The 26028-nt window shown below is 43.8% G+C and overlaps 1 protein-coding gene across 2 annotated transcripts; it reads left to right on the forward strand.

The window, feature by feature from the left end:
* Nucleotides 1–9022: 9022 nt before the first annotated feature.
* igsf10 (immunoglobulin superfamily, member 10) lies at nt 9023–25310 on the forward strand. 2 transcript variants are annotated; one of them, XM_023822224.2, is made up of 8 exons: nt 9023–9231; nt 9674–9773; nt 14289–14525; nt 14872–15001; nt 15123–15513; nt 15726–20018; nt 20269–21169; nt 22774–25310. In XM_023822224.2, exons 3-8 carry the CDS (start codon nt 14314–14316, stop codon nt 24680–24682), a joined length of 7836 nt encoding a protein of 2611 aa, XP_023677992.2. In that variant the 5' UTR covers nt 9023–9231; nt 9674–9773; nt 14289–14313; the 3' UTR covers nt 24683–25310. The 2 variants fall into 2 exon arrangements, with proteins under 2 accessions (XP_023677992.2, XP_023678009.2); XM_023822241.2 differs by having other exon boundaries at nt 9737–9773.
* The last annotated feature ends 718 nt before the right edge of the window (nt 25311–26028 follow it).

Consider the following 26028-nt stretch of genomic DNA (forward strand, 5'->3'; position numbering starts at 1 on the left):
ACAGAGAGACTGAGAGGAGATTAAAGTGAGAAGATTCTTGCCGTGGGTCATCTGAGCAGAACCTGATCTAATTATGACTCACAACTTCCACAAGGCAATAAAATGGGGAACAGAACAAAACAGTCCAAGACTTGCAGGTTTTTTTTTATATATAAATGCTACAGATTCCAGCAGTGTGTGAGTGTGTGCTTCTCAAAGCTCTGCCGTATTTATAAAACCCATGTACACTACGGCTTGCAGGAGCTGGGAGACGAGGTCATGTTTGAAGAAGCATGTCATCCCCACAAGTCCCTTCAACATGCAAACATGCTGAAATACGAAAATGTACATAAAGGAGGCCGGAGGGACACACATATGTTCACGCAGGCCCACTGCGCATAATTCCTGGGCCCAGAATTCACTCCCTTAAGTTCCCTAGATGTTTCCCCCAGACAGCGGGGCTGCACACATACAGTACACTGGTGTTCCACACTGGCACACTGCTGCATGACACAGACCTGTTTAACACCATGACAACATCCTGTTTTGCTAGGCTTGTAAAACGAGTTTTGCTGTGAGGAATGAGCATGAAATGGTAAAATGTTAGGTAATCTGAGGTTTCGGACAATCTAACAGCTCAGCTCCACAGACAGAGCTTGGAAGACCGACTTTAAGATTATTTAGGATCAGAACCAAGACAGGTGGCTCGCATACAGTTACACTATGTCACTGCATTTATCTCTGTATTTACAGTTTTTACACACTATCACTGCACACAGCTGTGATTACACTCTGTTGCTCCATGTTCACATGCGCACTAAGAAAATCGAATTATTGCGTTAAAAACTGTAAAACTGTACTTTTAAAGAACATGTAAACATGTTAGTCTGACTGTAATCATACTGAAACGAATTTCTCGAAGTCGGACTAAGACACCCAGACAATGCAACCGGGAGTCGATTTACCCCTGCATGTATACGTTCAATTGGACTCAAACTAGCCCTGGGAGATTGCATGTCCTATAGTATCCCACTGGGCTGTGAGCTGGAAGTAACAGCAGAAGCTTGGATCATGGCGCTTCTCCTCTTCAGCAGGTACCGTACTTTTGGTACTTCAAGATGTTGGTTTTACACTAGCGTAGAAACTGCATGGTACCGGCGCCGAATGACGTTACAACGCCAGGCGGGTATTTTGTACTGAATTCTTAGAATGGCTGTAGAAGGACTGGACAACGTGCGATATTAATACTGTACCAACATCGCATGTTACGCACATCCAGTCCTTTCATCGCTAGTCAGCTAGATTAAGATCATGCTTTTTCTTTCCTTCAGTTTGGTACGGATATTATAGCGCAGGGAGTTTAAGTTTCGCTGAAACATTTTTACTCTGTCATAGGAAAAAAAAAACCTAGCAAGTTTTGGCATTTAAATGATTATTCCTTTTCACGATTATCTAGTATATGTTTAAAAATCTGTTTAAAGTTTACCTCCGCTGCTTTTGCATTAGCGCTGCATGTGATCTCCGAGACCGTCATAATCATCTTATGCTGTTTAAATCACTCCTAGACTGGTTCGTGAGACGGGTTCATATGAAAAATTTCCAAGAGCGTGCTGCCATAGTATATTATACAGAATAATTTATTTCTTGTTACGCGAACCTGATCTTCTTGTTTCTGTCCTTCCAACCAGATCGCAATTAAAGCTTTCCGTAACTTCATTTGTCCACGCGTCCATTATTATTAATATATAATTTTTTCGTCTGTGACGTGATAGGTCAACCGGAGAAAAGCCCCGTATTTGAAGCTGAAAGGAGTCATATCGCCACATATTGTAGCAGATTCAAACATACTTCTGACAATAAACCGATTCCCCTCCATGCATGGGACTATAGGACCGATTAAATGGTCTGGTTAAATGGCACAGTCGAACTATAACCGTAGCTCCACTTAGCTGTGCATGTACTGTATTTACACTGTCACTGCACACAGCTGTGTTTACACTATCACTGTACACAGCTGTGCTTACAGTCCATCATTGCATTTACAGTATCTATCTGTATTTACACTGTCACTGCATTTATCTGTCAGTATTTACACTTTATCACTGCGTACGGATGTGATTACACTGTCACTGCACACATTTCTGTTTACAATTGTCACTGCAAGCCTCTGCTGGGTTCTCTGGCCTTGATGTTGTCCTACTCTGACCCTGACATCTGCCTGCTGCAGGGCAATGTTTGGGGTTTTGCCCCTTAAGAGGTTGTGGGTTCCAGGCAGAGATTCCCTTGGACTGGATCCCTAAATTGTTCCCATCTGTGCCAGTAGTAAAAATGTAAACACTGGAAATCCTGGTTCCCTGTAAGAGCCCCATACAAGTTATTTTATGGTCAGTATTAAAATACCACATGTGCCATTAATGTACAATTGCAACAATATTATCCAGTGCCTCTCAACAGTGACACAAGAGCTACAATTTTGAAACAAGCCAGATCAATCTAAGAAAGCAGACCGGAAGGTTCCGCAACGAGCTGCAAATGCGGATCGTACCATACAGAATAACATAGTGAGATACCAACTCAGCTACCCCAAGCTGCATCAGACGGGTGGCTGAGACCCATTCTCTTAGCAATGCAGCGGTTAGCATCGGCTGCCACTAATTTGCGTGCCATGTAACATGAACGGCATGTCATAAATCCCACAAACACACCCGACGGGGGCTCTCTGTGACTTGGGGGACCTCCCCCACGTTGGGGTAAGGGAAGGTATGCTGTGGTTCAAAACCACAAGCCCATGCTTAAATAAGCCTGCACTACTGAACAAGACCTGGAACACCAACAACAACAGGACCAAGAATGCATTACTATGGCGGTTTTTGGAGACGGGTGAGTGTCATCTGTCTTATCAGAGTGCCTGGTGCCTCTAGGCCTGCCTGCCCCCCCCCTGAAAATAAGCTACAGCCTCCAGCATCTCCAAGCTGGGTGTGCAAAGCGCCACTGCAACCCTTGTTGTCCACATCCTGAAGGCAAAGCCCAGTGATGATTGGACCCATCTGGGGCTCGGCCTGGTCCAGGATGCAGGGCCCGAGAATAAGCCTCAAGCTTCAGAAAAAAACTTGAAACGACCGTGAAAACAGCACGGCCATCCAAATATATCCCATATGTCTTTCTCTGGATTTTCCTGGTTCCAGTTTTTTTTTTTTTGGTTTTTCCGTCGCATTTGGAAAGGCGCATGGCCTGCAGGAGCCACTCCGCAGCAAGAACTTCGCTTCGCTTGTAAAACATGACTCTTCCACCGCAGGAAAGCAGAATCTGCCAGAGAATTTGAGCGATTCCCGGCCTCTTAAATCGTGCCTTACAGTATCCTCCATTGTTCCTTCTTCTGCAGTGATGTCCCCATTAAGAGAGCGCGTGCTGTCAGAAGAGCGGTGCTCATGGAGAAAGGGCTCTCCAATTCCCACAGCCACCTTTAGAGAGGTGCGTGGAGCACTTTAAGGTTCTAAATGATCCACAGTGAATGAAAGACCTATAAATGCCAATTACAACTGGCAGAACAGCTGGATGTTAGCACGGCGTTAGTAGGCGTTAACAGTGTGCTAAGCACTCATTTCAGACCATATTACCCGCATGAAGGCAGCAGTCAGGTTTCCTGTACATATCGTCAACTAAATGTTCCCGTATCTCACAGGAGAACCACTTTAAAATGAATGGAGCAAAAACGGGCTGAATGTTCACCTTGGGAAAGGGCTGTGAAATCTGCCCATCAGCCGCATCTAAAAGCTGCATCTCTGCTCAGCATTTAGCCGTCCGCTAAAGCAACCCTAATGCAGGGCTGACGGGGCAATTCTCTGAAGGTGAGCCACAGTGTAGGGCATCCAGCTACCTGTGGATTCTAAAAGCCACAAGTAACGATACAGATCTGTTCTGACAGCAGCAAGGTCAACAGCCAAGGCAGCAGACAGCCCTGATGCGATGAGGAAACCTGATATACAGCAAAGCTGACATGAAGGTATTCCACCAATCCAGAGGAACGAGATACACATCAAAAGCTGACTGGAAAGTATCCCACCAATCAACAGGAGCGAGTTATACCACAAGGCAGACTGGAATGTATCCCACCAATCAACAGGAGCGAGATATACAGCAAGGCACACTGGAATGTATCCCACCAATCAACAGGAGCGAGATATACAGCAAGGCACACTGGAATGTATCCCACCAATCAACAGGAGCGAGATATACAGCAGGGCTGACTGGAGTGTATCCCACCAATCAACAGGAGAGAGATATACAGCAAGGCAGACTGGAGTGTATCCCACCAATCAACAGGAGCGAGATATACAGCAAGGCACACTGGAAGGTATCCCACCAATCAACAGGAGCGAGATATACAGCAAGGCACACTGGAAGGTATCCCACCAATCCAGAGGCATCGCAAGACATCCCCTAAATCCAAATTAATCTAGATATAGGCAGGATTGAGGACACAGCTTCTCACTCCTGAGGCAGGTAATGATGATGTCATAAACTAAGGACACCTGACTGACCAACAGGTATCACATCAGACCTCACTATGTCTGCCCATCAGTCAACACGCTGTCCTTCTGTGACGGACGTGTCCTATTCGGGACAAAAAGCAGCGGGCTGCCCTATTTGGCTGGCATCAAATTCAACAGTCCTATTTTTACTACTAACGTAGCTGAAGTTTCTATCCAAATTGCTACAAGTTATGGAGAGATTCTACCGGAGGTTATAAAATGGTTCAAACGTGTGACCACAGGACAACCCCATCACAAATAGAAAAGGCACCTAGATACAGTAACTACTTGACAGCTGTTGCCGCCCCTCAAACGATAAAGCAGACTTGTACTGTGTGTCCATAGCGGAGGCTTGGCTGACATGTTTGAGTCTCAAAGGCCCACAGAGTCTGTCTGTTCTGTCTTCTCTCCTCTCACTGGAATAAATGATAAAACCTTCAGCCACTGCTAGGATTCTCACTTCTGCAGTAATTTCCTTGCAATTGCTTTCACATGCTACATTTTCCATCTGAAACTCTCCTGTTCTACAGAAGTTTTCCTTTCACTCATGTTGTGATTGTTCCAGCGTGCTTCTCATAATTTGCTATGATTGTGTTGCCTGGACTTTCCAGGACCTCCTTATCAGATTGTCACCGCATCAGCCCCCCCACCCTGGCCCCACTACACCATTTAGCACCCAGTCAATGTACACCAACCCCCCCCCCCCCCAACACCACTACACCAATTGACTTTCTTGTAGCACACAAAGCAGCCCAGTTGTTTACATCAGTGTCTAACCCCGTCAAATACCTGTGGACTGGCGTTGTGCGTACACATTTTTATACCACAGACAGGAACCCTGGAAACTTCCAGAAACTGCTGAACTGTAGCAGGGAGGGAATTTGACCCCCGCCACACAGTGAGGCAGGGTGCCCTTCTACTGACAGCTGCCTATGAATGTCTGAGACAGGGCGGCCGGGGGGTCAGGTGTCAGGTCAAAATGTGACATACTTTATGCTTACAACCTCCAGGTTACTACAGGTTACTAAGCACTGCTACTCTAACAGCCCTGAGGGAGTGACATTCATAAAACACTAAGGTGTTCTTTAAAAATACATATAAAAAAAAACCTCAGGACCCCATTTAGTACAGAGCATGGCAGACCCTCTCAGTGGAGAGTCGGATTTGGCCTTTCAATCCATCCTCTCTATCACTCCTTTTTCACTTTTTTTGCTTCCACCACCTTCCACTTGCCATCGTCTTCTAGTGCCTCATTATTGTTGGATGCCATTTTTACTTTAATTGTAATTTTGATGTTAATCTTGATTTGTTTGATTTTGGGGTTCTCCATTTTTAAAACGCTATGACTCACGCACTACGTCGACTCGCCGAGATGCTCAAAAGAACGATGTTGATTTTAATCTTTATTTGTTTAGAGACAGTTAAAATTTTGAATTAAATCTTATATGGCGGCTGCAGCAATTAGGTGGGCAAGAAAATCCCAATTTGTCACAGTGGGCCCCTCCCATGGTGCTGCGCAATATAACAATGGTTTTGCAAGGTCAAATCATTCCACAGGTATTAGACAAAATGCATTTTTGCTTATTGCAGCGCCCCCTAGTGATGGAGTGACGCCATTTTTTGTTGACCTTCCTCAAAATGTGGTCGCAAGTCCAGCTGCCAAATTTGGGTGTCACATCAAAGCTTTGCTGAGATTTCGCCTGTTTGATGGCTTTGTCATCAAATTCATTGGACTACAGCGGACATACCATAAGGTTTGCTTCATCGTTTGCCTAACTTCAGCTTCATCAGCTGTGTGAAGAAGGAATTAAATGGTAATCACTCAATTTCTCGAGGGGTCTAACGTACTAATATTAGCCTGAAACGATAACATTATAAATCTCACTTATTGACGTAAAATGGCAATTAAATTGCTATTGTAATATCTTAATGATCGAAAATCGCTTTCATTCATTCATTCGTTAAAATATGTATTATTCAGACCTTAATTGATATGCCGTTAGCATAATGTGCTCAGTAACTCAGTATCTCAGGCCCCTTCCACATGCGCAGAGAACCAAGAAACATGTTCTTTATCGTTTCACAAGTTTTCAAAGTGTAGTTTATTTGGTTAATGGGTTCATATTCATTGGTTGAGTATATAGTAAAGATACTCTTGTTTCAATAATGATGTGTAGGTTCTGTGTTATGTTACAAATATACTTCTCCAAACAGAGGACTGACCTTGGACCCAGGAGTAAGATTGCAGAAGCTCATTTTCCTGTACTAGTTACCTCAGGACCAAAATACTGACCAGGCCCTTTCTATCAGATACCAATTATCCGATTCCAGGAGCACTGCAGAAAGTGGCTGTCTGGGATCATTTTTTACATAATTATAGGGGTCCTATTTAAATACAGAGCTCACTGGTGCAACTGCTGCAAGGTAGGAACACTAAGATGAGGTCATCTGGCATCACATGGAATTTGATGAAGGCCAGAGATTCTGGAAGAAAGGAAGCCTGGTGATTAAGGACATGGACTTGTGACCTGATGATCCCTATACCTGTATGTTTAACAGCAATAATAACCGGCCTAGTTTAGTACCTTTTGCTGTGTCACAAATCAAGAAAAACATGAATAATTGAACATCATTTGTGAGACGCTGTCAGAACAAAACCACAGTACGTCCTGTGAACCGGAAAGAGACAGTAGGCGATCATTCTGACCGTCGGACGTTTCCTCGCATATTTCCATGCTTTCCCTGATTCGGAGCCCCCCTGCTACCCTGTGTGTGCTAACAGATTCCTCAAACACTGCCACAGAGCTGTGACTTTCAGCGTTCGGATCCCTGGACTCTGCAGGGTGGTGGTAAGGCGGATTGCGACACTACAGTACGGCTGTTTCACATGGTACATACATCTGAACAGAGAGAAGCTCCTCCTTACTGCATTTCACAACAACAGTGAGCAGCAACCAACAGCAGCAGTCTATGACTTCTGGGGTGGAAGGAATGTGTGAAGTATTTCCACGATATGGATAGAGTTGCAGCCACAAGTGAAATTCTCCGCAGAAATAAAATGCTGTGAAGAAATGAATTGGTTCTGAAAAAAAATCTGTTTTCCTGCCTTTTTTGAGTAATAAATCATTAGCTTAAAAGAGATTGGAGGAGATGCTACAATTCTCTGTGGAAAATGAGCCAATTAAGGCCTCACACCTAAGTTTTGTGGCACACACCTGTAACCTGAATTAAGGTATTGAGTTATTCTTGTACTTACTAGATTATACTGGTCACTGTGTTTTTAAGAAAATCATAATTTATCTTTCTTCCTCAAGTCATTGGTCTAAGTTGAATATGAGGAAGCACTGAGGGACAAAATGCATTTCATTCAGGTGTTTTTTGACTTCCAAGTGAACTATTCCCTAACACATATCTGGCTTCACGTAAACTGAATTGTTCCATTATTTCAGTTCCCCAGACTGGACCATACTGCACTTCCTATTTACAAATTCTCTGTCGCTATCCAAAATATTTTTTATAAACGAAGTCGATATGATTTTGTGAGCCCACAAATACGCCTAATATCTTTTCGAGCTAAATAAACAGTTGCCAATGGTTTGTGAAGTCGTGTTAAATTGCGTGTGCCTAAATATTTTTGACTTACACAGCCTGAATGAATTACTGGCGCGCACAGTAAAAGCGGGGCCAAGGTTAACCCCCAGGTCCTAGATGCAGCTGCTACACAGTAACTGAGCACCTCAAAGCTCCCAGGTTCGCAGAAAACCAAAAAGGACGATATCTTGCAGTCTTACAAAACGATCTCCCTGCTTACATGATTCATTAACCCAGAGTGAAGCCCATTTCCATCGTTTTAAAGCCCTAAACAACAGAGATGAGCCCAAAAGTCGGTCAATTGCCGATCTTCGGGTGGAATACAGAGAGCAGAGCTCACTGTAAAGCACCATAGTTAATTAGACTTTACTAACAAATGCCATGTGTGTCTGCTGTCAGCGCTGCTTTATCACAAATCACATACATGTCTAGTAAAGATGAAAGCAACTTCCTGAAGTGGAAAGCTATAACACCATAGACAGAATTATACTGCGCCAAAAACCGCCGCAAACCTCAGTAGACGCTTTCTTATTCATTATATATAGACGGACCATTGGTAGCCTAATTAAAAGCCGCTAATTTAAAGCTGCATCACTATGAAAAATACATAAAACAGTACAATTGATTACTACAACAAAAGCGCATTTACAAATACAGAAATTATATTACTGGCTAACAACGAATTGAATTCGTATTATTCAGAAAACTATTGCTCGGGAAAACAAAGTGTGATGGATTCGACAAAAGTTAAGGATTTAGCGCGTTCCTTTATAGTTATTAAAGTAGGCAAATATGGTTAAACTTCTAGCGAACAGCCGAGGAGGCTTTGATACCATTAACGTTCGTGGGACTCGATGGAAAAAGAAGAAGCGTCGGGGGGTGGATGGGGGTTTGTTGGAGCTTCCAGCCCGCAGCGCCCCACGCCACTCACCCCGCGGAGTTCACACTTGTCTGCACTTGTGATACAGGGGAGCGATTCGGATCACACTTCGTTACCCGAGCTATCACATGATACTGCCTGAATACGGCTTTTTAAAAATACGATTTACATATTAAGTGGAGTATGCAATCATTATTTATGTTCTTTTGCAAACTGTGGACCTGATGCGCCAGTCTACATGCAGGATGAGTAAGTCTGAAGAGCATTATTATGAATTACTGCATTATAGAAAGTTGACGCTTCTGTGTTTTTGGAAATTCTCGTGTATTACCTTAATTATTCAAATTTGGATCATTATAACGGGTTGTTAAAGGTTATCATTCATTTTATCATTAACACGGCTAATGATTTTTAAATAGTATCGCAGTTTTATCTTTCTGCCTCTGAAAATGTAATCTTACTCATGTGTTACAATATGCATCACCTCGAGCGAAAATAATATTTTTCCGAGAAGCGATCAATATAAGTTTAAGTTCCTGCTGTAATATATGAATGCATTTCAGCTGTGTGCATGGGAAGAGTACGAGATAAATTACTGCAATTAAGAGGTTTGCTTTACCGTTGTTTTTGTCTTCCGTTAATCTCAACACATTGTATCATTTATTAATGTATACACTGTTTTCTTGTATAGGCATCCATGGTCTGTTCCTGTGCACTTTGTTTATCCAACTCTATACAAACATTTCTTCCATAGAGACGCTGAGAGATTTGAGTGGTTAAAAGCCGATAAGGTATGAGATCTTTTATGGGAGTTTAATTATATTGACTGATTCTGGTACAAACAGCCCAGCAGGCGTCTTGTTACAACGTTGTCTCTCAACACTGAATAATCACACTGAATAAACGTTATCAGTGATGGTTTTGAAAGATGAAATAATTTTTCTATATTTGTCCAATGTCAATGTCATTTTTCTATGTTGCTCCAACAATGTTTTTCATTTTGCTCAAACTCTGTTTTCTGTGTATTTAAATGATTTAACATCAGAGCATTGCTGCATGAGCATACAAATTTGACAATGTCCTAACCCTATAAACATATCAAGTGAGGGAGGGGAAAATCAGTCATTAGTAACAATTAATTAATGCTCTTTTAATAAGCATTTAATTCTGACTCAACTTTGTTTATACAAAAAATAATAATTAGTTCATATAAGCAATGTAAACAGTGCAACAATGTAAACAGTGCAACAGTTAAACAGTAAATGATGTAAACAGTGCAGTACCACTAACACTGCCAAAAGAAATTAAATGTCCTTCTAAACGGCCAACATAAACAAAAATGAAGATTTAATTCAACATATGTTGTAACAAAGACACTTGTGTTTTTCCTAACTTAGTGCATTTTGTGTCTGCCACCACCTCCTACTCTGTCTGGAGCGTAACGAAGGTGATCTCACATGGCATCTTCCACTTCTTTCTCTGATGCTTTGGATACCTAGAGGCCTCTCAAATATAACATAAAATAATTCCAGACGCGTGTCTATCGCATTAACGCTGAAAATATCAAGTAGACAGCTATATTGTGAGTAGAACACTGGTTGTTGTTATTTATCAGATAAAACACGAGTTTTGTCTGTAATAAAGGGAAAGATATGACAAAACTGGAGCGTTTTTGCAAGCACTCTCGACTGTCATGTGGAAAACCATCACGCGCAAAAACCAATTCATACGTGGGGATTCTGGGAAATGTAGTTCTCTTACAGAAAGAAATATATATATTGTGTACTGTGATATAGCTTAGAAGTATTGCCATATTATTTTAGGTCATATCGCCCAGCCCTAGTTGTGGCACTCTAATCTTCTTTGATGGAAAGACACTAATTTTAAAATAAAAAAGTGACTTCACTATTCTGTAAGCACACAGCATATATTTCAGTTAATATCAGTCCCTTACTGATTTTTTTTCTGAACAAATGGCTTAATGCTTTCACAACTTACTGGCTGATGGCATTTGAAAACCACTTAAAGACACCTGACTGGTTGACTGATTCTGTGACTCCTGTGACTGACAATTAAGTGTTACTCTCCTGCGAATGACAGCATTTTTCTTTTCAGATTGACACATTCAAATACTGAATATTTATAAATATTACATTTATAAATGCAAAAATTTCAATATATATTCTACAATACTGTCAAACACACTGTAAATGCATAGCAGTAAAAAATAGATTCCAACATGATTGTGTAAACACTTGAAATGTTCCCTGGTTTGTAATTCCTCCCTGGAAAGGAATCAGGTGAAGTATTATCTCTTACATACAAACCTTTAATGTTAAATACAATGCATTAAATATTACATCACTGGATGCAATCAACTACAAGCCGACAAATATTTATATACATTAACTCACTGTTCCCCTGCTTTGCTTGAGATGTGCTTGATCTTTGAGTTGAACAGATTAAAGAATCCACCTCTGCAAAATATAATGAATAAATAATCAGTATTTTTAGTCAAAGCTATTTCAGCTACCTGGTTGATTGCATTTTATTTCTTCCTTTTCTTTCACTTATACTCTGAATGTTCAGCTGTAATACAAACCTTGAGTCATTTTTTTTTCCTACCAGCCTTGTGCCTTGCAGGCGGAATTGGATAGTCGTTCATAATCGTTCATGTACTTGCTTGTGATACATGAATCAGACTTCCTCAGAGCCAAGTAGCATTGGAAACACGGCATATCCATCATCTTCTTTTCGAAAAACATTGAAGATTTTGTTTACTTATAAACACAATTTTGAGGAGTTTTGAGCTACAAGGGACTTCAAACAAACAAACCATGGGTGTACTCTTCCCTAATCTCATCACATACCATTTCCCTGCTTCCTGTGCACAAATGCACAAGATGTGTCATCCAACAGAAAACAGCCATCCTTAATTTTGTCTGAAATGTAGTATTAAGAGTTGCCAATTTTGTTAGCAGTTGCTCTGCCAACTTGCTCCAGTTCAGTCAGTCTTTTGGCAACCTGAACTACAGGAAATGCTGAAACATCGTTTAAAGAGCACTTGAATAAAGATACATCCTCAGGTAAATGAACAAGGTTGTGAATGTTGAAAACAGTAAAGGTTCCACCACAGAAGTCTTCACACTTGCCAACAAAATGTTTCAGTACTGTAGGTCTTTTGCATACTGAATGAAAAGGCATCTCCTGTCTTTCTTTGTTTCCAACAAAAGTGACACTGACACAGCCAGTTCCAGGAAATGAAAATACAAAGGCTCAGACATGGGTGGCACAGTGATGCAGTGGCACAGTGGCGCAGTGGCACAGTGGCGCAGTGGTTTGCACTGCTGCCTTCCAGCAAGATGGTCCTGGGTTTGGTCCCGGGTCCTTCCTGTGTGGAGTTTGCATGCTGTTCATGTGGGTTTCAGCTGGGGGGCTCCAGTTTCCTCCCACGGTCCGAAAGCGTGCAGAGCAGGTTGATTGGTGAGTCTAAATGTGCCCTGTGGTGTGTTGCCGACTGCCTGGGTTTGGTTCCTGCCTGTGCCCCTTGTTCCTGGAATAGGCTCTAGTGACCCCAGTCGGGGTTAATTGCAGTGATGGAAGACTCAGACACTATGTCCTTCAACACAGCTGGTCCTGTATACAAGAGGAAACTGTGGAAATCAGTTGCTTTCCGCCTTTCAAAATCAGTCAATGGCCTTGGCTGATGAGCAAACACGTGAAGTAGAGATCTACTTAAAGCAGCAAGGTTTTCAGGTATTTGTCCACATTGTCAAATTGAAAGCTTACATCTGGGGAGTCCTTGAGTCCAAAAGTGTTCTTCTGACAGCACACAAACAAACAAGAGGCATGTAATCCAAGCTAAACTGTGAAATGGACTCTATTCCATGAGCTGCTTCTGCTGCTGATCTTGTTTGATGGTCTGGGCACTGAAAGCTATTAAACTGGTCGTCCGTTCGCTTTGCCACAGCCTGTTTTTGAATTACCACAATACAATGCAACAATAAAAGGTTTTGAATGCTTAGTCTTACACAAAATAGTCCAAAACTGTGTCTTTGTAGATTTAAATAATGGAATGTGTAAATGAAGTGCGGTGTTTCACAACCTGTGAACAAAAATAGCAAAGTTAGCAACTTTACCAGACTGGCAATAAATACTATCAGGTGTGTACCGAATTAGCCGTTAAAGATAAAATCTAAGCAAATGTAGTGGCTGGTTTCTGACAGATGTCGTCTGTCGTAAAAAATGAAATTCCTTCACCGAGAGGCCACACTAGCGGTTGTGGCAATGCCAAAACATACATTATATCCATATCGCTTAAAAAATGTTTTCTAAAACTACGTCAGCCCAACTGATACAAACATTTTGTGAAATGGCATCAATAGCTGCTAACATGACACGATGGCACCAAACTCACGAATTTCGACTAAGAGAACGCGAACGATCGGCCGCACAAATAAATAAATAAATGAACATTAACTTTTATGTTAGACATCGGTCAACTTTATGATTGCCTACGCTTACCTTTTTGATTGCCTGCACCTAGGATCCATCTCTTCGACAGGTTCCAAGTAAAAAGAGTTTGAGCGGGAGACCGTGGGAGAATGCAGGAAATGTGCATGCGTGAAGGCATAATTAATGTTTGCATAGTGCTACCAGAATGGTTTTTTTCAACTTTTAAAAATAATATATTATATTGTTATATTTTGACACGAGATCAACATAGTGGTAATGCTGTCCCTGCTTGCTCGCAGCAGTTATTGAAATCTTAGCATCATAATTACATTGAAACAATGTTGGCAACATAAAGACAGGATTTCAACTGTTATTCATTGTTGTGACAATGTTGGATGCCTGCTGGGAGAGTTGAATAACAGTGAGAATCCTTAGGGCACTGTGATTTAACAATAAGGGAATGCTTTACAATAACATAAGATTTCCGTTGTGGATGCATGTTTCAGTCATTCACAAATGCCTGATGATTATTAAGATTAAGACTAAGATTAACTTTATTGATCCCAGAGGGAATTTCTTGAAATTCTTACTTATCTGAATGAATGACTGGTTTTGGCAAGTAAAACATATATACAAAACAATAATCCACATCACCATTGTCAGTGAACAATTTATCATTCTACATTGTTTCAGCACCTAAAACACTTATTGAATGTATTCATTAAATATAAAATAGCGTCTTGTGGGTTCAGCAGTTCTTGTCATGTTTTTGATAGCCTTCAAAGCCTGCACAAATATAGTTTTCTTTGAAATTTATATCTCAATTATTGTCATATTTTTTCTTTCCACAGGTGCAGTGAACGTGACTGGGTCAACATGAGCAGAATGAGCAGCTTAAATTGTCACGCTACACACCTGAGGTGGAGGTTGCTGGCATTTTTGTGCTTCGTGGCAGAGATCATTCCAGAAAGCACAGCATGCCCCAAATCGTGTGCATGTTACATTCCTACTGAAGTCCACTGCACCTTCAGATACCTGACTGCAGTTCCCGGCGACATCCAGCTGGGCGTGGAAAAAATGAATCTGGGGTCAGTCTCTCTCCCTCTCTGCGCTTCTCTCTCACACACCATAGCCATGAGCATATGTCGAATGCCAAGACGCAGGAAGATTTCAACATCAGTAGCTTATTTACTCTCAGGCTACTTGCTTTATATTATATTTGCAGTCTTTGTGATGTTTCACTCCTGTTTCCACAATGCCAGACTCGTGAATGTTGACAAGACATCTAAACTAATTAGCATTATGCTGCTACATAACATGGTTATTACATTTAATTCTTGGTCCGTTCTCCATCAGTCAGTAGGAACTTGCAGATTTATTGTACTCTGGGGGACATGGACATTTAAGCATGTAAGAAGTAATTCTGTGTTTCAGGTACAACAGTTTAACGTTGCTTAAACAAAATGACTTTTCCGGCCTGAGTCGACTGGAAGTTTTGATGCTGCATAGCAATATAATACATCAGATGGAGGACAAGACTTTTAGTGATCTCCAGTGCTTGCAGGTACATGGTGGACTTCACCGTGAATCCTTTGCTCTGGTGTGCCTACGGTACTTCAATAATGGATGCATGATGTAACTAATTCATAATCCACCATAATAACATAACTTTTTATTTCCCACAGTCCCTTAAGATGAGCTACAACAAGGTAAAGGAGATCAACAAGGACACCTTCTTCGGTTTGAGAAACCTAACAAAGTTACACATAGACCACAACCGCATTGAGTTCATCCACCCTGAGGCCTTCCATGGACTGAACGCTCTGCAGCTGATCCACCTGGAGGGCAACCTTCTTCAGCAGCTACATCCCGACACCTTTGTCACCACACGCTATAGCCAGATTTTCAAGACTTCTTCTGTGACGAGCATTCATTTGTCCGACAACGCACTGAGTAGACTGCCCTCTAATATCTTCTCCCACTGCACTCAGCTGGAGAGTGTCTATCTCCATGGAAACCCATGGTCATGTGACTGCCGCATAGCAGGATTGGTGGAATGGATAACGAAAAACACAGGTAAGCAATAGAGATGCTTACAGTTACTTGGACAATAGAACATCATGTGGAGCTGATTTAAAGCAGTGTAAAGAAATGTCAATCCTGAGTAAATTTCGGAAAGCAAGAGTTTGAAAATTAAGTGGCAAGCAAAGCTAAAACTAAATGTTTTCTTTAGCTTTTTGTCACGGGCAATGTTTACTTCAGTAAACTAAACATTTGCACTTTTCCAGGGGTTCTAAAATGTAAGCGTGAGAGGAGATATGCCAGGGGCCTGCTCTGCCCAGTGTGTGAATTTCCCGTGGCCTCCAAGGGCAGAAGTATTGCACCGCTTCCTCATACATCCCTGTCCTGCAGCAAACCGTGGATTTTGCCCCACTTGAAGCAGAAGAACATTACACTGGATGAGGGGGACTACACAGCCATCTCCCCCGGTGACTTCATTGCACCCCTTGGCTCACTGGAGATGAAGGTTACAGACCATTTCCAAAATGACGCAAGTGTGGCTTGCACAGTTCGGAGGCCATCTGTAATGGAGAACATGACTGTGATAAATGAGGAAGAAGTCACGATTCTAAGCGCCACCGTTGCCACATCGCTGGTTTGCAACATCGACTATGAGCAGATCCAGCAGCTCTGGCGTATCTTAGCCACATACAGTGACTCCCCCATGCGGCTGGAGAGGGGACTCATGCTCACGAAAACACCAGAAATGACGTTTAAGTACACGCAGAAGAGGCCAGAAGAGGGCGACGATGAGGTCTTCACAAACATCGAGGCTGAAATCAAGGCCAATCCAGGGTGGCTTCTCCAAGACGAGATCACACTGCAATTGGACCGTACCACTACTACTTTCACTACATTACACATAAAGTACCTGTCAACTGTTCATCTGCGGGAGGAGAGCAAGGTCCAAAGGAAAGACAGGTATGGCTGGGTAATGATCAAAAAGGACAACCTAACCAAGACTGAACATACTGTTTTAATTGGAGGGGTAACTGACTTGAATTGCCAGATTCACGGTAATCCCAAACCATCCACTGAGTGGATATTACCAGATGGCAGCAAAGTCCGAGCACCATACAACAGTGAAGATCACAGGATTGTAATCACAGACACAGGACGGCTCACAGTGAGGGTAGCTGACAGCTCAGATACAGGATTGTACCACTGCATAGCCACCAACTATCTGGAGGCAGATGTCCTCACCTTTCGGATAACCGTGCTGTCTCCGGATGTGGAGGAAGGGGAAGTGAATGGAGGCCGACTTTCACAAAAGCTAGATGACAATTTGGTTCTTGATTGTAGTTCCCATGGAAACCCAGAAGCTTCTGTTCAGTGGATCTTACCAGATCACACAGTGCTAGAAAAGTCACATGGCAACAGAAAACTGCACCAAAATGGAACTTTGAAAGTACAAGGTCTAACACAAAGAGACCGCGGATTTTATAGATGCCTTGCCACTAACTATATGGGAGTGGATTTGTTAGCATACCAGATAAGTATAATAAGTGATGGATCAAAGCAAGACAAACTATCAGAACCTAAGAGGCATGATGGTGAGTTCGACTCCAAGTATGAGGAAATCGATGAAAGTGCCTCCAATAAAATTCCTTACGGCCAGGAGTCCAGGACGATCACTTCAGACAGGCCATATCCTAGACGGAGGCCTTCTCCAGAGCGGATTGCAAGTAGCACCGTCCAGAGAAGGAGGGGTCCCATGAGCAACAAGCGAACCGGGGGAGTTAGGAGAACCTTCGACAAAACTCTGAGGAAAGTGGACCCTGAAAAATGGGCAGAAATCATGACAAAAGCACAAAGAGGAAGAAAAACAGACGACGAAGATAAAAAAGGACAGGAAACGAAAATAGAGTCTTTGAGGAAATCCATTTCAGGACTTTCAGGGGATGGGTATGAAGGATCAGGCGACAGCTTGTCTGAAGTCAACGTCATTATACCCAGCACTATAGGGCCAGCGACAGAGAGTGCTTATGTGATGAGCAATACCCATTCCCAAACAGAGGCTGTACCCATAGCCTCTCCATCTACCGATATTACAACCAGAAGCAGTTTTACAGAAAGCAATACAATCACATCACTTAATCCAAAGCATCACCAAACTTTCCCCCCTAATGACTTTTATACAACTGAGGGACACACCAGCAGGCCACCAAACCTGCCAATCATGCTGAAAATGAAACTGACTGACTCTGCCAATGAAATGCCGGTGACATTTTCTGGGGATGATGAGGAGACAGCAACAGGAGTCATGACTCTGCTAATGACCCAGTATCCAAATGTGACTTCAATAATGGAAGTGACAAGCCCAAGGATAGAGCCAGTGGTCCACACATCCTCCGATTCCAATAGTCATACCACATTCACAGCGGTCACCACCACTGAGCAAGGTGCAGACGAGATATCATTTCACGCAACCCAGAAGATCACATCACCTTACATACCTGCCGGGTCTACTATCATCTCCCAGCAACAGATCCACATCATACCTGCCAACCGCCATCAGCTTGGAAGGAAGCGCTACTTTCCTGGCAGGAGGAGAATAATTAGGCCTAACAGAATCACAGATATCCATGCATATCTGAATAAAGTCAAGAAGCCTCCAGTTAGCCACAAAGTCAATGCTACCATGCCTTATCTGATTGAGGTTACCACAGACTGCAAGTGTCATGATCCAATAAAAAATGTGACCCACACCACAAGTGATACACAAAACATTATGAAAACAAGCGGGTCTTCTCTGCACGGGACAGAAGAATCCGTCACAACTGCTCTCAAAACCTCTAAAGTTACAACCGCAACTTGGCCCACCATGACACAAGCAAGCACACCTCAAACGCTTCTCAAGATTTACAGCATGAAGCCTCCAACCACAGAGTCGGCAGATAAGACAGGATACAGTGGCTTTATTACCTCAGTAGAGACTCCTGAGCATGAGTCCGGGGAGCTGCGTAAAAGTACGACACAAACTAATGAATTACCTGTCACTTCCAAGGGCACCACAACACCTTCGAAAGTAATCCGCGGAAAAATCCCATGGCAAAAACTCTTTGGCAACAAGGGTCAGAAGGATGTCCTCAACAGATTATGGAAACCAGTGAAATCCACAATCACTACACAAATCACAACCACCTCTTCCACTGTCAGGAGCACAGAGCTGCAATTCACGACTGAATCTTTTGTCCCACCCGTGACAAAACCACTTAAGCCAACGAAAAAGAAAGTTCTTACGCAGTCCCCCGAGGTCTCATATGAGGGCTCTGGATCTTCTTCTGCTCCTGAAACTGAGTCAGTGTCCAAATTAATGCTTTTACCTCCAACAGACCCTCCTCTGAGGTTTACTAAAAAGACAGCACTCAGTCAGACAACCACAATCAATCCAAACATCGCTTCCAGGTCCCAGACCGGTACCACAAAAGCCACTCCAAACACAAAAACATTAGCTTTTCCCCCAACGGTCCAACCATCTACTGTGAAAAAGATGTATGAAGCCTCATCCAGCTCATTTGTTCCTGTGTCTGGCTCAGGTGGGTCTAGTAAAGGTTATGTTTACAGGCATAAGTGGTCAAGGAGACCTAATGGCGGACTCCGGCGGAATGGTTTTAGACGAAGAAGACCAAGCAAAAGTAATATTACATCAACCTCACGCGCTACAGTTAGCACCCCTGCCAGAACTACACCAACTAATAACGTTACCACATCAGTAACACGGTTCCCAACCACCTCAGCTAATAGATATAAAACAGTTTTAAAAGAGGCAGAAAAATACACAACAGCCAGCAAAGTTTTGTATTCTGGAGATGAAACCACCTCCGATAACGATGATTGGAAAATTACACCGACACTGGAAAGGCCAGCGAGTCATTCCAAACATTACACACCCACGACGAAGCCCAAAATTAGGACGACAATTTATCCAACAACAACTATTAAAATCACAACTACACCAATGCCTGACTCCAAATCACAAATACAGACCACGTCTTCAAGGAGCAGCAGTAGGATTAATACCAATACAATCAGAATGCACACTGACACAAAACTTTCCAAAGGACAAGGAACCCAATATCGAACGCAGAAACCCTCAACAACAAAGGCCAGGCCCACCACATTTCCCCAAAGAGTCAATAAATCTGCCGATGGAAAGTCTTTTGAGTCCAATCAGCATGGGGACATATATGATGAAAACGACATGCAGGAAACCATAACCTTAGACACGTCGACTATCCTCAGCGCTGAGCAGGACTACACCAACACCCCTGCCCCAGCTGAAACCAGTGACAGTTCAGTATCCACTGGATACGGCTCTCTCAATGGATACCACACTACAACGTTTAGCATGCTAATGTCTGAGTCATCCACAAAGGATGAAGCATCAAAACCGAGGATTGTGGGAGGAAATGCTGCGAGTTACACAGTCCTGTCCGACTCTGATGCTTATTTGCCCTGTGAGTCATCAGGTCACCCAAAGCCCACCATCAGCTGGAAACGCTTCTCTTCAAACACAGGTACAAATATTACCATTTTATGCCGTGGCTGGGGATTTTGCTCCACCAAAATGGTGGTGAATATTTGGTCTCTTTCTTTAGCCGAATCATATTTTAGGATGTTTAATTTTAAAGACAGTTATAATATCTTGATGGAAAATGTTACCTTTAAACTAAAGCTGTTCTCCTATCAGAATTGAACATAAGGTCAAAAGCGAAGCGATTTTTGAACGTTTCACGTTAATAAACCTCTGTCTTGTCTGATTTATAGGGAGCACCTTGACAATAATCAGCAAAATGGGCAAATTTGAGGTGTTCAAGAACGGCACGCTATTGATCCAGAATGCCAACATTAAAGATCGTGGGCAGTACCTCTGTTTAGCAGAGAATAGTGTGGGCTCTGACAAGCTCCTGGTCACACTGTCTGTGGTGGCATACCCATCCCGAATACTGGAGCCCAAGGTGCGGGACATCAATTCTCAAACTGGGAGTACAATAGAAATGAAGTGCAAGGCTGAGGGCCGTCCAACACCCCTGGTCTCCTGGATCCTGGCCAATCGTACCCAGGTAAGGGGCTACAGCTCCAACCAAGGGAGGGTGACTGTGACACCCGATGGGACTCTGGTCATCCGGCAGGTGTCTGTGTATGACCGGGGTCAGTATAAATGCATTGCAAGCAACCCAGCTGGAGTGGACACCGCCACTGTCAGACTGCAGGTGGTGGCAGCGCCCCCTGGAATCCTGGAGGACAAACGGCAGCATGTGACGGTCAAGGCGGGCCAAAGTCTTAAGCTGCCATGCACGGCACAGGGCAGTCCTCAGCCGACAGTGCACTGGGTGCTCTTCGATGGGACGCTGATCCGGCCCCTGCAGGACCTCAGGCGTGACGTGTCAGTGTTGGCGAATGGCACGTTGCTTATGAGGAGTCCGCAGACCTCAGAGGGCGGAACGTATGAGTGCATCGCTACCAGCTCCACGGGCTCGGAGCGGCGGGTGGTAACGGTCAGCGTGGAGCAGGCCGAGGCCCCACCCCGCATCGTGGAGGCCTCCCAGCGCTGGACCGAGCTCAGCTACGGCCAACGGCTGCTCCTCAACTGCTCTGCAGAGGGGGAGCCCAAACCCAGCATCATCTGGAGGCTCCCATCCAAGGCCCTTGTAGACCAGTGGCACAGGTACAGATAAACCACCATGTTCTGCCATGTCCACAAGTGGAATTGGCCTGCCCGAGCATTTCTTTTGTTTTGAGGACCATTTAAATGGCGAAATGCTTTGATTCTTGCTATAGCAAACGCGAGCACGACACTTCAAACAACATACAAAATCCTGAGCAATATACATCATTTCTAAAACTAGAAATTAATCAGCCTCAAGCCTTTCCACAACACGATCCAATTTAATGAAAGTTACTTTTTTTTTTGTTAGCATTTATGACCCAAATCACTGAAATAGCTGTTCCATTGTTCACATCAACAAATGGGAGGAAAAACAGAAAAGCGTGTAAAACAAGAGCCTCATGAATTTTATAAAGGTGAGAATGCTGCCAGGGACCACGGCAGTCTGTGAGATGAGGTCATATAGTGACATATTGTGCTTCAAAATAAGAAAAAGTTAATGACTAATATATCCTCATTTAAGATGTTCTACAAATGATTAGTTAAGATGTAGGTAAGCTGGTGATTTCATATGATTATTTTGCCATATTGAGATACATTTCTAAAATACAAGCATGACTCAAAATTACATTTTATGAAATGGTGCCTCTCGGGATTTTATTTAAATGCATTTTACTTAAAGGCGCCTCTCAGTGTCACCTCAGAAAGAATGAAAACGACAACAACAAATACAATGCACCAATAAGATCAGACAAAGCAGCAAGTCGTGAGCTTTCAAGCAGATAGACTCAAAGCAAATATGTTAGCTTAAATATATGGGTTTTAACAGCAGATTTAAATTGAGTTATAGAATCCAGTTGATGGATGTAGGGGAAAGAGAGTTTCAGTGTTAGAGTGCAGTGTGAGAGTTTAATGTCTAGGTGTCGTGATTTCCGGGACGAAGGACTCGGGGACAGTCATGGTGGGGAAACAAAAGGAGCCTTATTGAACATAATAAACAAAGGCTAAAAATAAATGGCATCACAGGGGATCAAAAACGGGAGATTTGGGCACAGGCAACAAAATGGTATAACGTCAATGACAGGACTGGGGAAAACGGGACTGGGAAGGACTTTTATATAAGACTGGTGAGGGAGCAAATGAGAGGCAGCTGGAGTGATTAGCACAAGGGCAGGCATGAGAGGTAAGACAAACGAGTGCCGGGCGTGGTACATTCGGGCCATGCCGGGTGGGTGACAGGGGGGTCAGGTGGATGTGGTAGGCAGGACATAACACCAGGACAGCAAGTAAACCTGCTGATGAGGAATGGAGGAACAGAATTGGGAGTGTAAAACTGCAGTTGATCAGTGAAATAGGAGCAGCCAAAATTCTGAAGGGCTTTGAATGTTAAAAGCAATATTTTAAAGTACCTCAGCTACTGCAGGATGGGATATTTCCTGCTTTGGGGCAAAGCCAAGAGGCAAGCTGCTTTATTCAATTGGAGCTTGGAGCTTAGCCTGGAGCATGGAAACTCCGCACACACAGGACGCACAATCCTAGAAGTGTGGAGAAACAGTGCTACCAATACTCAAAACCTTAAAAAATATCTGTAACAAACTTCTGTATTTTTATCCTGCTGTGAGGTCTCATAGATATCGTTCACTAATTCTGCATTTGTTTGTTAGGATGGGAAACCGGATTCAAGTTCTGGACAACGGTACTCTAATTGTCCACCCCCTCAGCGAGAAAGATACTGGAGACTACCTCTGCGTCGCCCGCAACAAAATCGGAGACGACTTGCAACTCATGAAAGTTTCTGTGTTCATGAAGCCAGCTAAGATCGAGACTAAGCTGTTCAGCAAGAAGCAGGTCCCTTACGGCAATGACCTGAAGGTGGACTGCCGGGCATCTGGTGTCCCCATGCCAGAGATTTCGTGGGGTCTCCCTGATGGGACAGTAGTGAACAGTGCCCTCCAGGCAGATGACAGTGGGAGTCGGGTCCGTCGTTACGTCCTCTTCGATAATGGCACGCTCTACATCAACAAGGTGGATGTGACGGAGCAGGGAGACTACACTTGCATTGCAGAGAACACTTTAGGCAAGGATGAGATGCATGTTCACATCACCGTAGTAACAGCTGCCCCACGAATAAGGCAACCCAGCCACACCTATGCCAAAGTGAAGCCTGGGGGTACTGTGCGTTTTGATTGTGATGCATTGGGTGAGCCCAAGCCCAAGGTACTGTGGAAGCTCCCGTCTAATGACATAATCGCGGCGTCTAACGACCGCTACCTTATGCACGTCAATGGATCCCTGGAGATACACAGCATCAAGCTTTTTGATGTGGGGGAGTACGTCTGCATGGCCAGAAATGCTGCCGGAGATGAAAGCAAGGTGTACAACTTAGACATTGACGGAAACCCCCCCATAATCAACGGCTACCACAAAAACCGGACCGTCGTCAAAGAGGCAGCCGCTAAGTATTCCAGGAAACTGATTGACTGCAATGCCCAGGGGAACCCAACCCCCCAGATCACCTGGATCATGCCAGACAACATCTTCATCACGGCCCCTTACTTTGGCAGTAGAATTAACGTCCACCAGAATGGAACACTGGAAATCAAGAATGTACGTCCTACCGATGCTGCTGAATTTATTTGCATGGCTAGGAATGATGGTGGGGAGGCAGTCATGGCAGTCCAACTGGAGGTCACCAACATGCTGAGGAGGCCAATTTTCAAAAGCCCTTTTAACGAGAGAGTGGTGACCCGCATGGGAAAGACCACCGTGCTCAACTGCTCAGCAGATGGGCAGCCAGTTCCAGAAATATCCTGGATGTTACCCAATGGGAGCCGAGTCACTGGCAGCCTCAACGAGGCACACCAACAGCTGGGAAATAATGGAATATTTACCATCTATAAACCTACCAAAGAAGACTCTGGAAAGTATCGCTGCTCAGCTAAGAACACTGTAGGCTACATTGAGAAGATAATTATCCTGGATGTGGGACAGCAGCCCTACATCCTGACCCGGCCTAAGGGCATCATTCGTAGCATGTCTGGGGATCCGCTCTTCCTTCACTGTCTAGCCGACGGCAGTCCCCGTCCTCAAATCCATTGGACTCTTCCAGGGGGACACGTTTTGTCTCGCCCCCAGGTGAATGGCCGCTACCAGCTCGTGAACAATGGGACTTTGATTGTCCGGGACACATCCCTCCACGACCGTGGGAACTACCTTTGTAAGGCCAAAAATGACATCGGTGAAGCCACGATGGCTGTGCCGGTTCTCATCATCGCTTACCCTCCCCGCATCACGAGTGGGCCACCACGCAACATTCAGGCAATTGCAGGAACTGCCATACAGATCAGCTGCGATGCTACTGGGATGCCCAAACCGGACATCATCTGGGAGCTGCCCAACCGCTCCATGCTGTCCCCCGCAGGGAAGGGACACTCCACCAGCAGCAAGCTACTCCACCAACATGGCACCCTCATCATCCAAAGGCCGAATACCTCCCATTCGGGGACCTACAAGTGCATTGCCAAAAACCACATGGGGGTCGACTCCAGAGTCACATACATCCACGTGCTGTGAAGGAGAAATAAGAAGCCTGTTCACAGCCAGAAGAAGGACTAATTTGGTGAAATCCCAGCCAGACCAGGAAAGGGTTAGTTTTGCTGTAACTGTGCTCTGTCTGGAAACCCAGCTGTTTCTCATTTGAACATTTTGACGGGCGAGTGGATTGTGGAGTGTAGCATGTTACACACGGAACATGCGGACGGGCCCCCCTCTATGGCCCAGGGGAGTGGTTCTGGAATGTTCTGCTCTCCCCATACACTGCAGTCCCCAGGAACAGTGCTACACAAAGGTCAGGCAAAAAAAAAAGACTGATAATATTGATTCATGAAGGACCGGGAAATAGGGAAATAGAGGAGAAGTAAGAGAGAGACTCATAAAGTCATTATGTTTATCATTTTTACAGCTTTCTGACCGTTTTCTTAAGGCTACTTTTTGGAGTATATTTTAAGTATATTACACTGGATCTATTTTCATATTAAAATGTCCTTCACCCAGATCATTTGGAAAAGCCTGTGTTATAAGTGTTAATCAACTTCATCACCTTCTCATTATATATTATAATGAGATTTATATATGTAATATATATCATTTCTTACACATTTTGAACTATCCAGAAGTACCATTAAACCAAAGGAGAGTTCTGCTTGTGTTCTACTCATATCCTCTTTCGTGCTGATTCTCCCTCCCGAAGGTTTCTGCTCCTTTCGTGCTGCTCATCCATCCTCGTGGTACCCAAGGAGCTGCCGTAAAACAAAGGCTCGCGTTGAGAGCTTGCGCTCGCAGACATGGTGTAACTGTGATCGAAGTAACAGGAGCAGCACAATCAGGCCTGCCTGACGCACATGCCATGCCCAGAAAAACAGAAAGAGGGAGCGAAAGTGAGGAGAGAGCAGGCATTTCCACTCCCAGGAGAAGAAATATGAGCGGAGAGCTTTTTCACAGCTTCCTTTGGAGTGTTTGCCTTGGCTGGGCTTGAAGTCCTTCTGCCTGCTACTGGTGCAGACTGGTCTCTGCCCATCTTCCCCTATTTAACAGGTCACTTAAAGTCACCCCATTGTGGCTGGTTATATTTAGCTTAATTTTAATGTACCACATGCATAGATTTAATAAAAGAAGGCTTTGTTCTGTGCTTGAAATTACAGGTTACCGTACACTTTAGGTCAAATAGTACTGTGGAAGGATCCATGTGTACTGCTTGTGTAAAGGGTTCGAAAAGGATTGAGCTCTGCTCACAAGGTTTGCAGGTTGGTTGTACAGGAGCAAAGGAGTATGGTCTTGGGCCAGGCATACATATTATTTGGTCTATTTAACAAGTTCCTTAAAGACCCTCTAGATCAGTGTTTCCAACCCCGTCTTCAGGG

Source organism: Paramormyrops kingsleyae, chromosome 17, assembly GCF_048594095.1.
Source record: "Paramormyrops kingsleyae isolate MSU_618 chromosome 17, PKINGS_0.4, whole genome shotgun sequence".
NCBI lineage: Eukaryota > Metazoa > Chordata > Actinopteri > Osteoglossiformes > Mormyridae > Paramormyrops > Paramormyrops kingsleyae.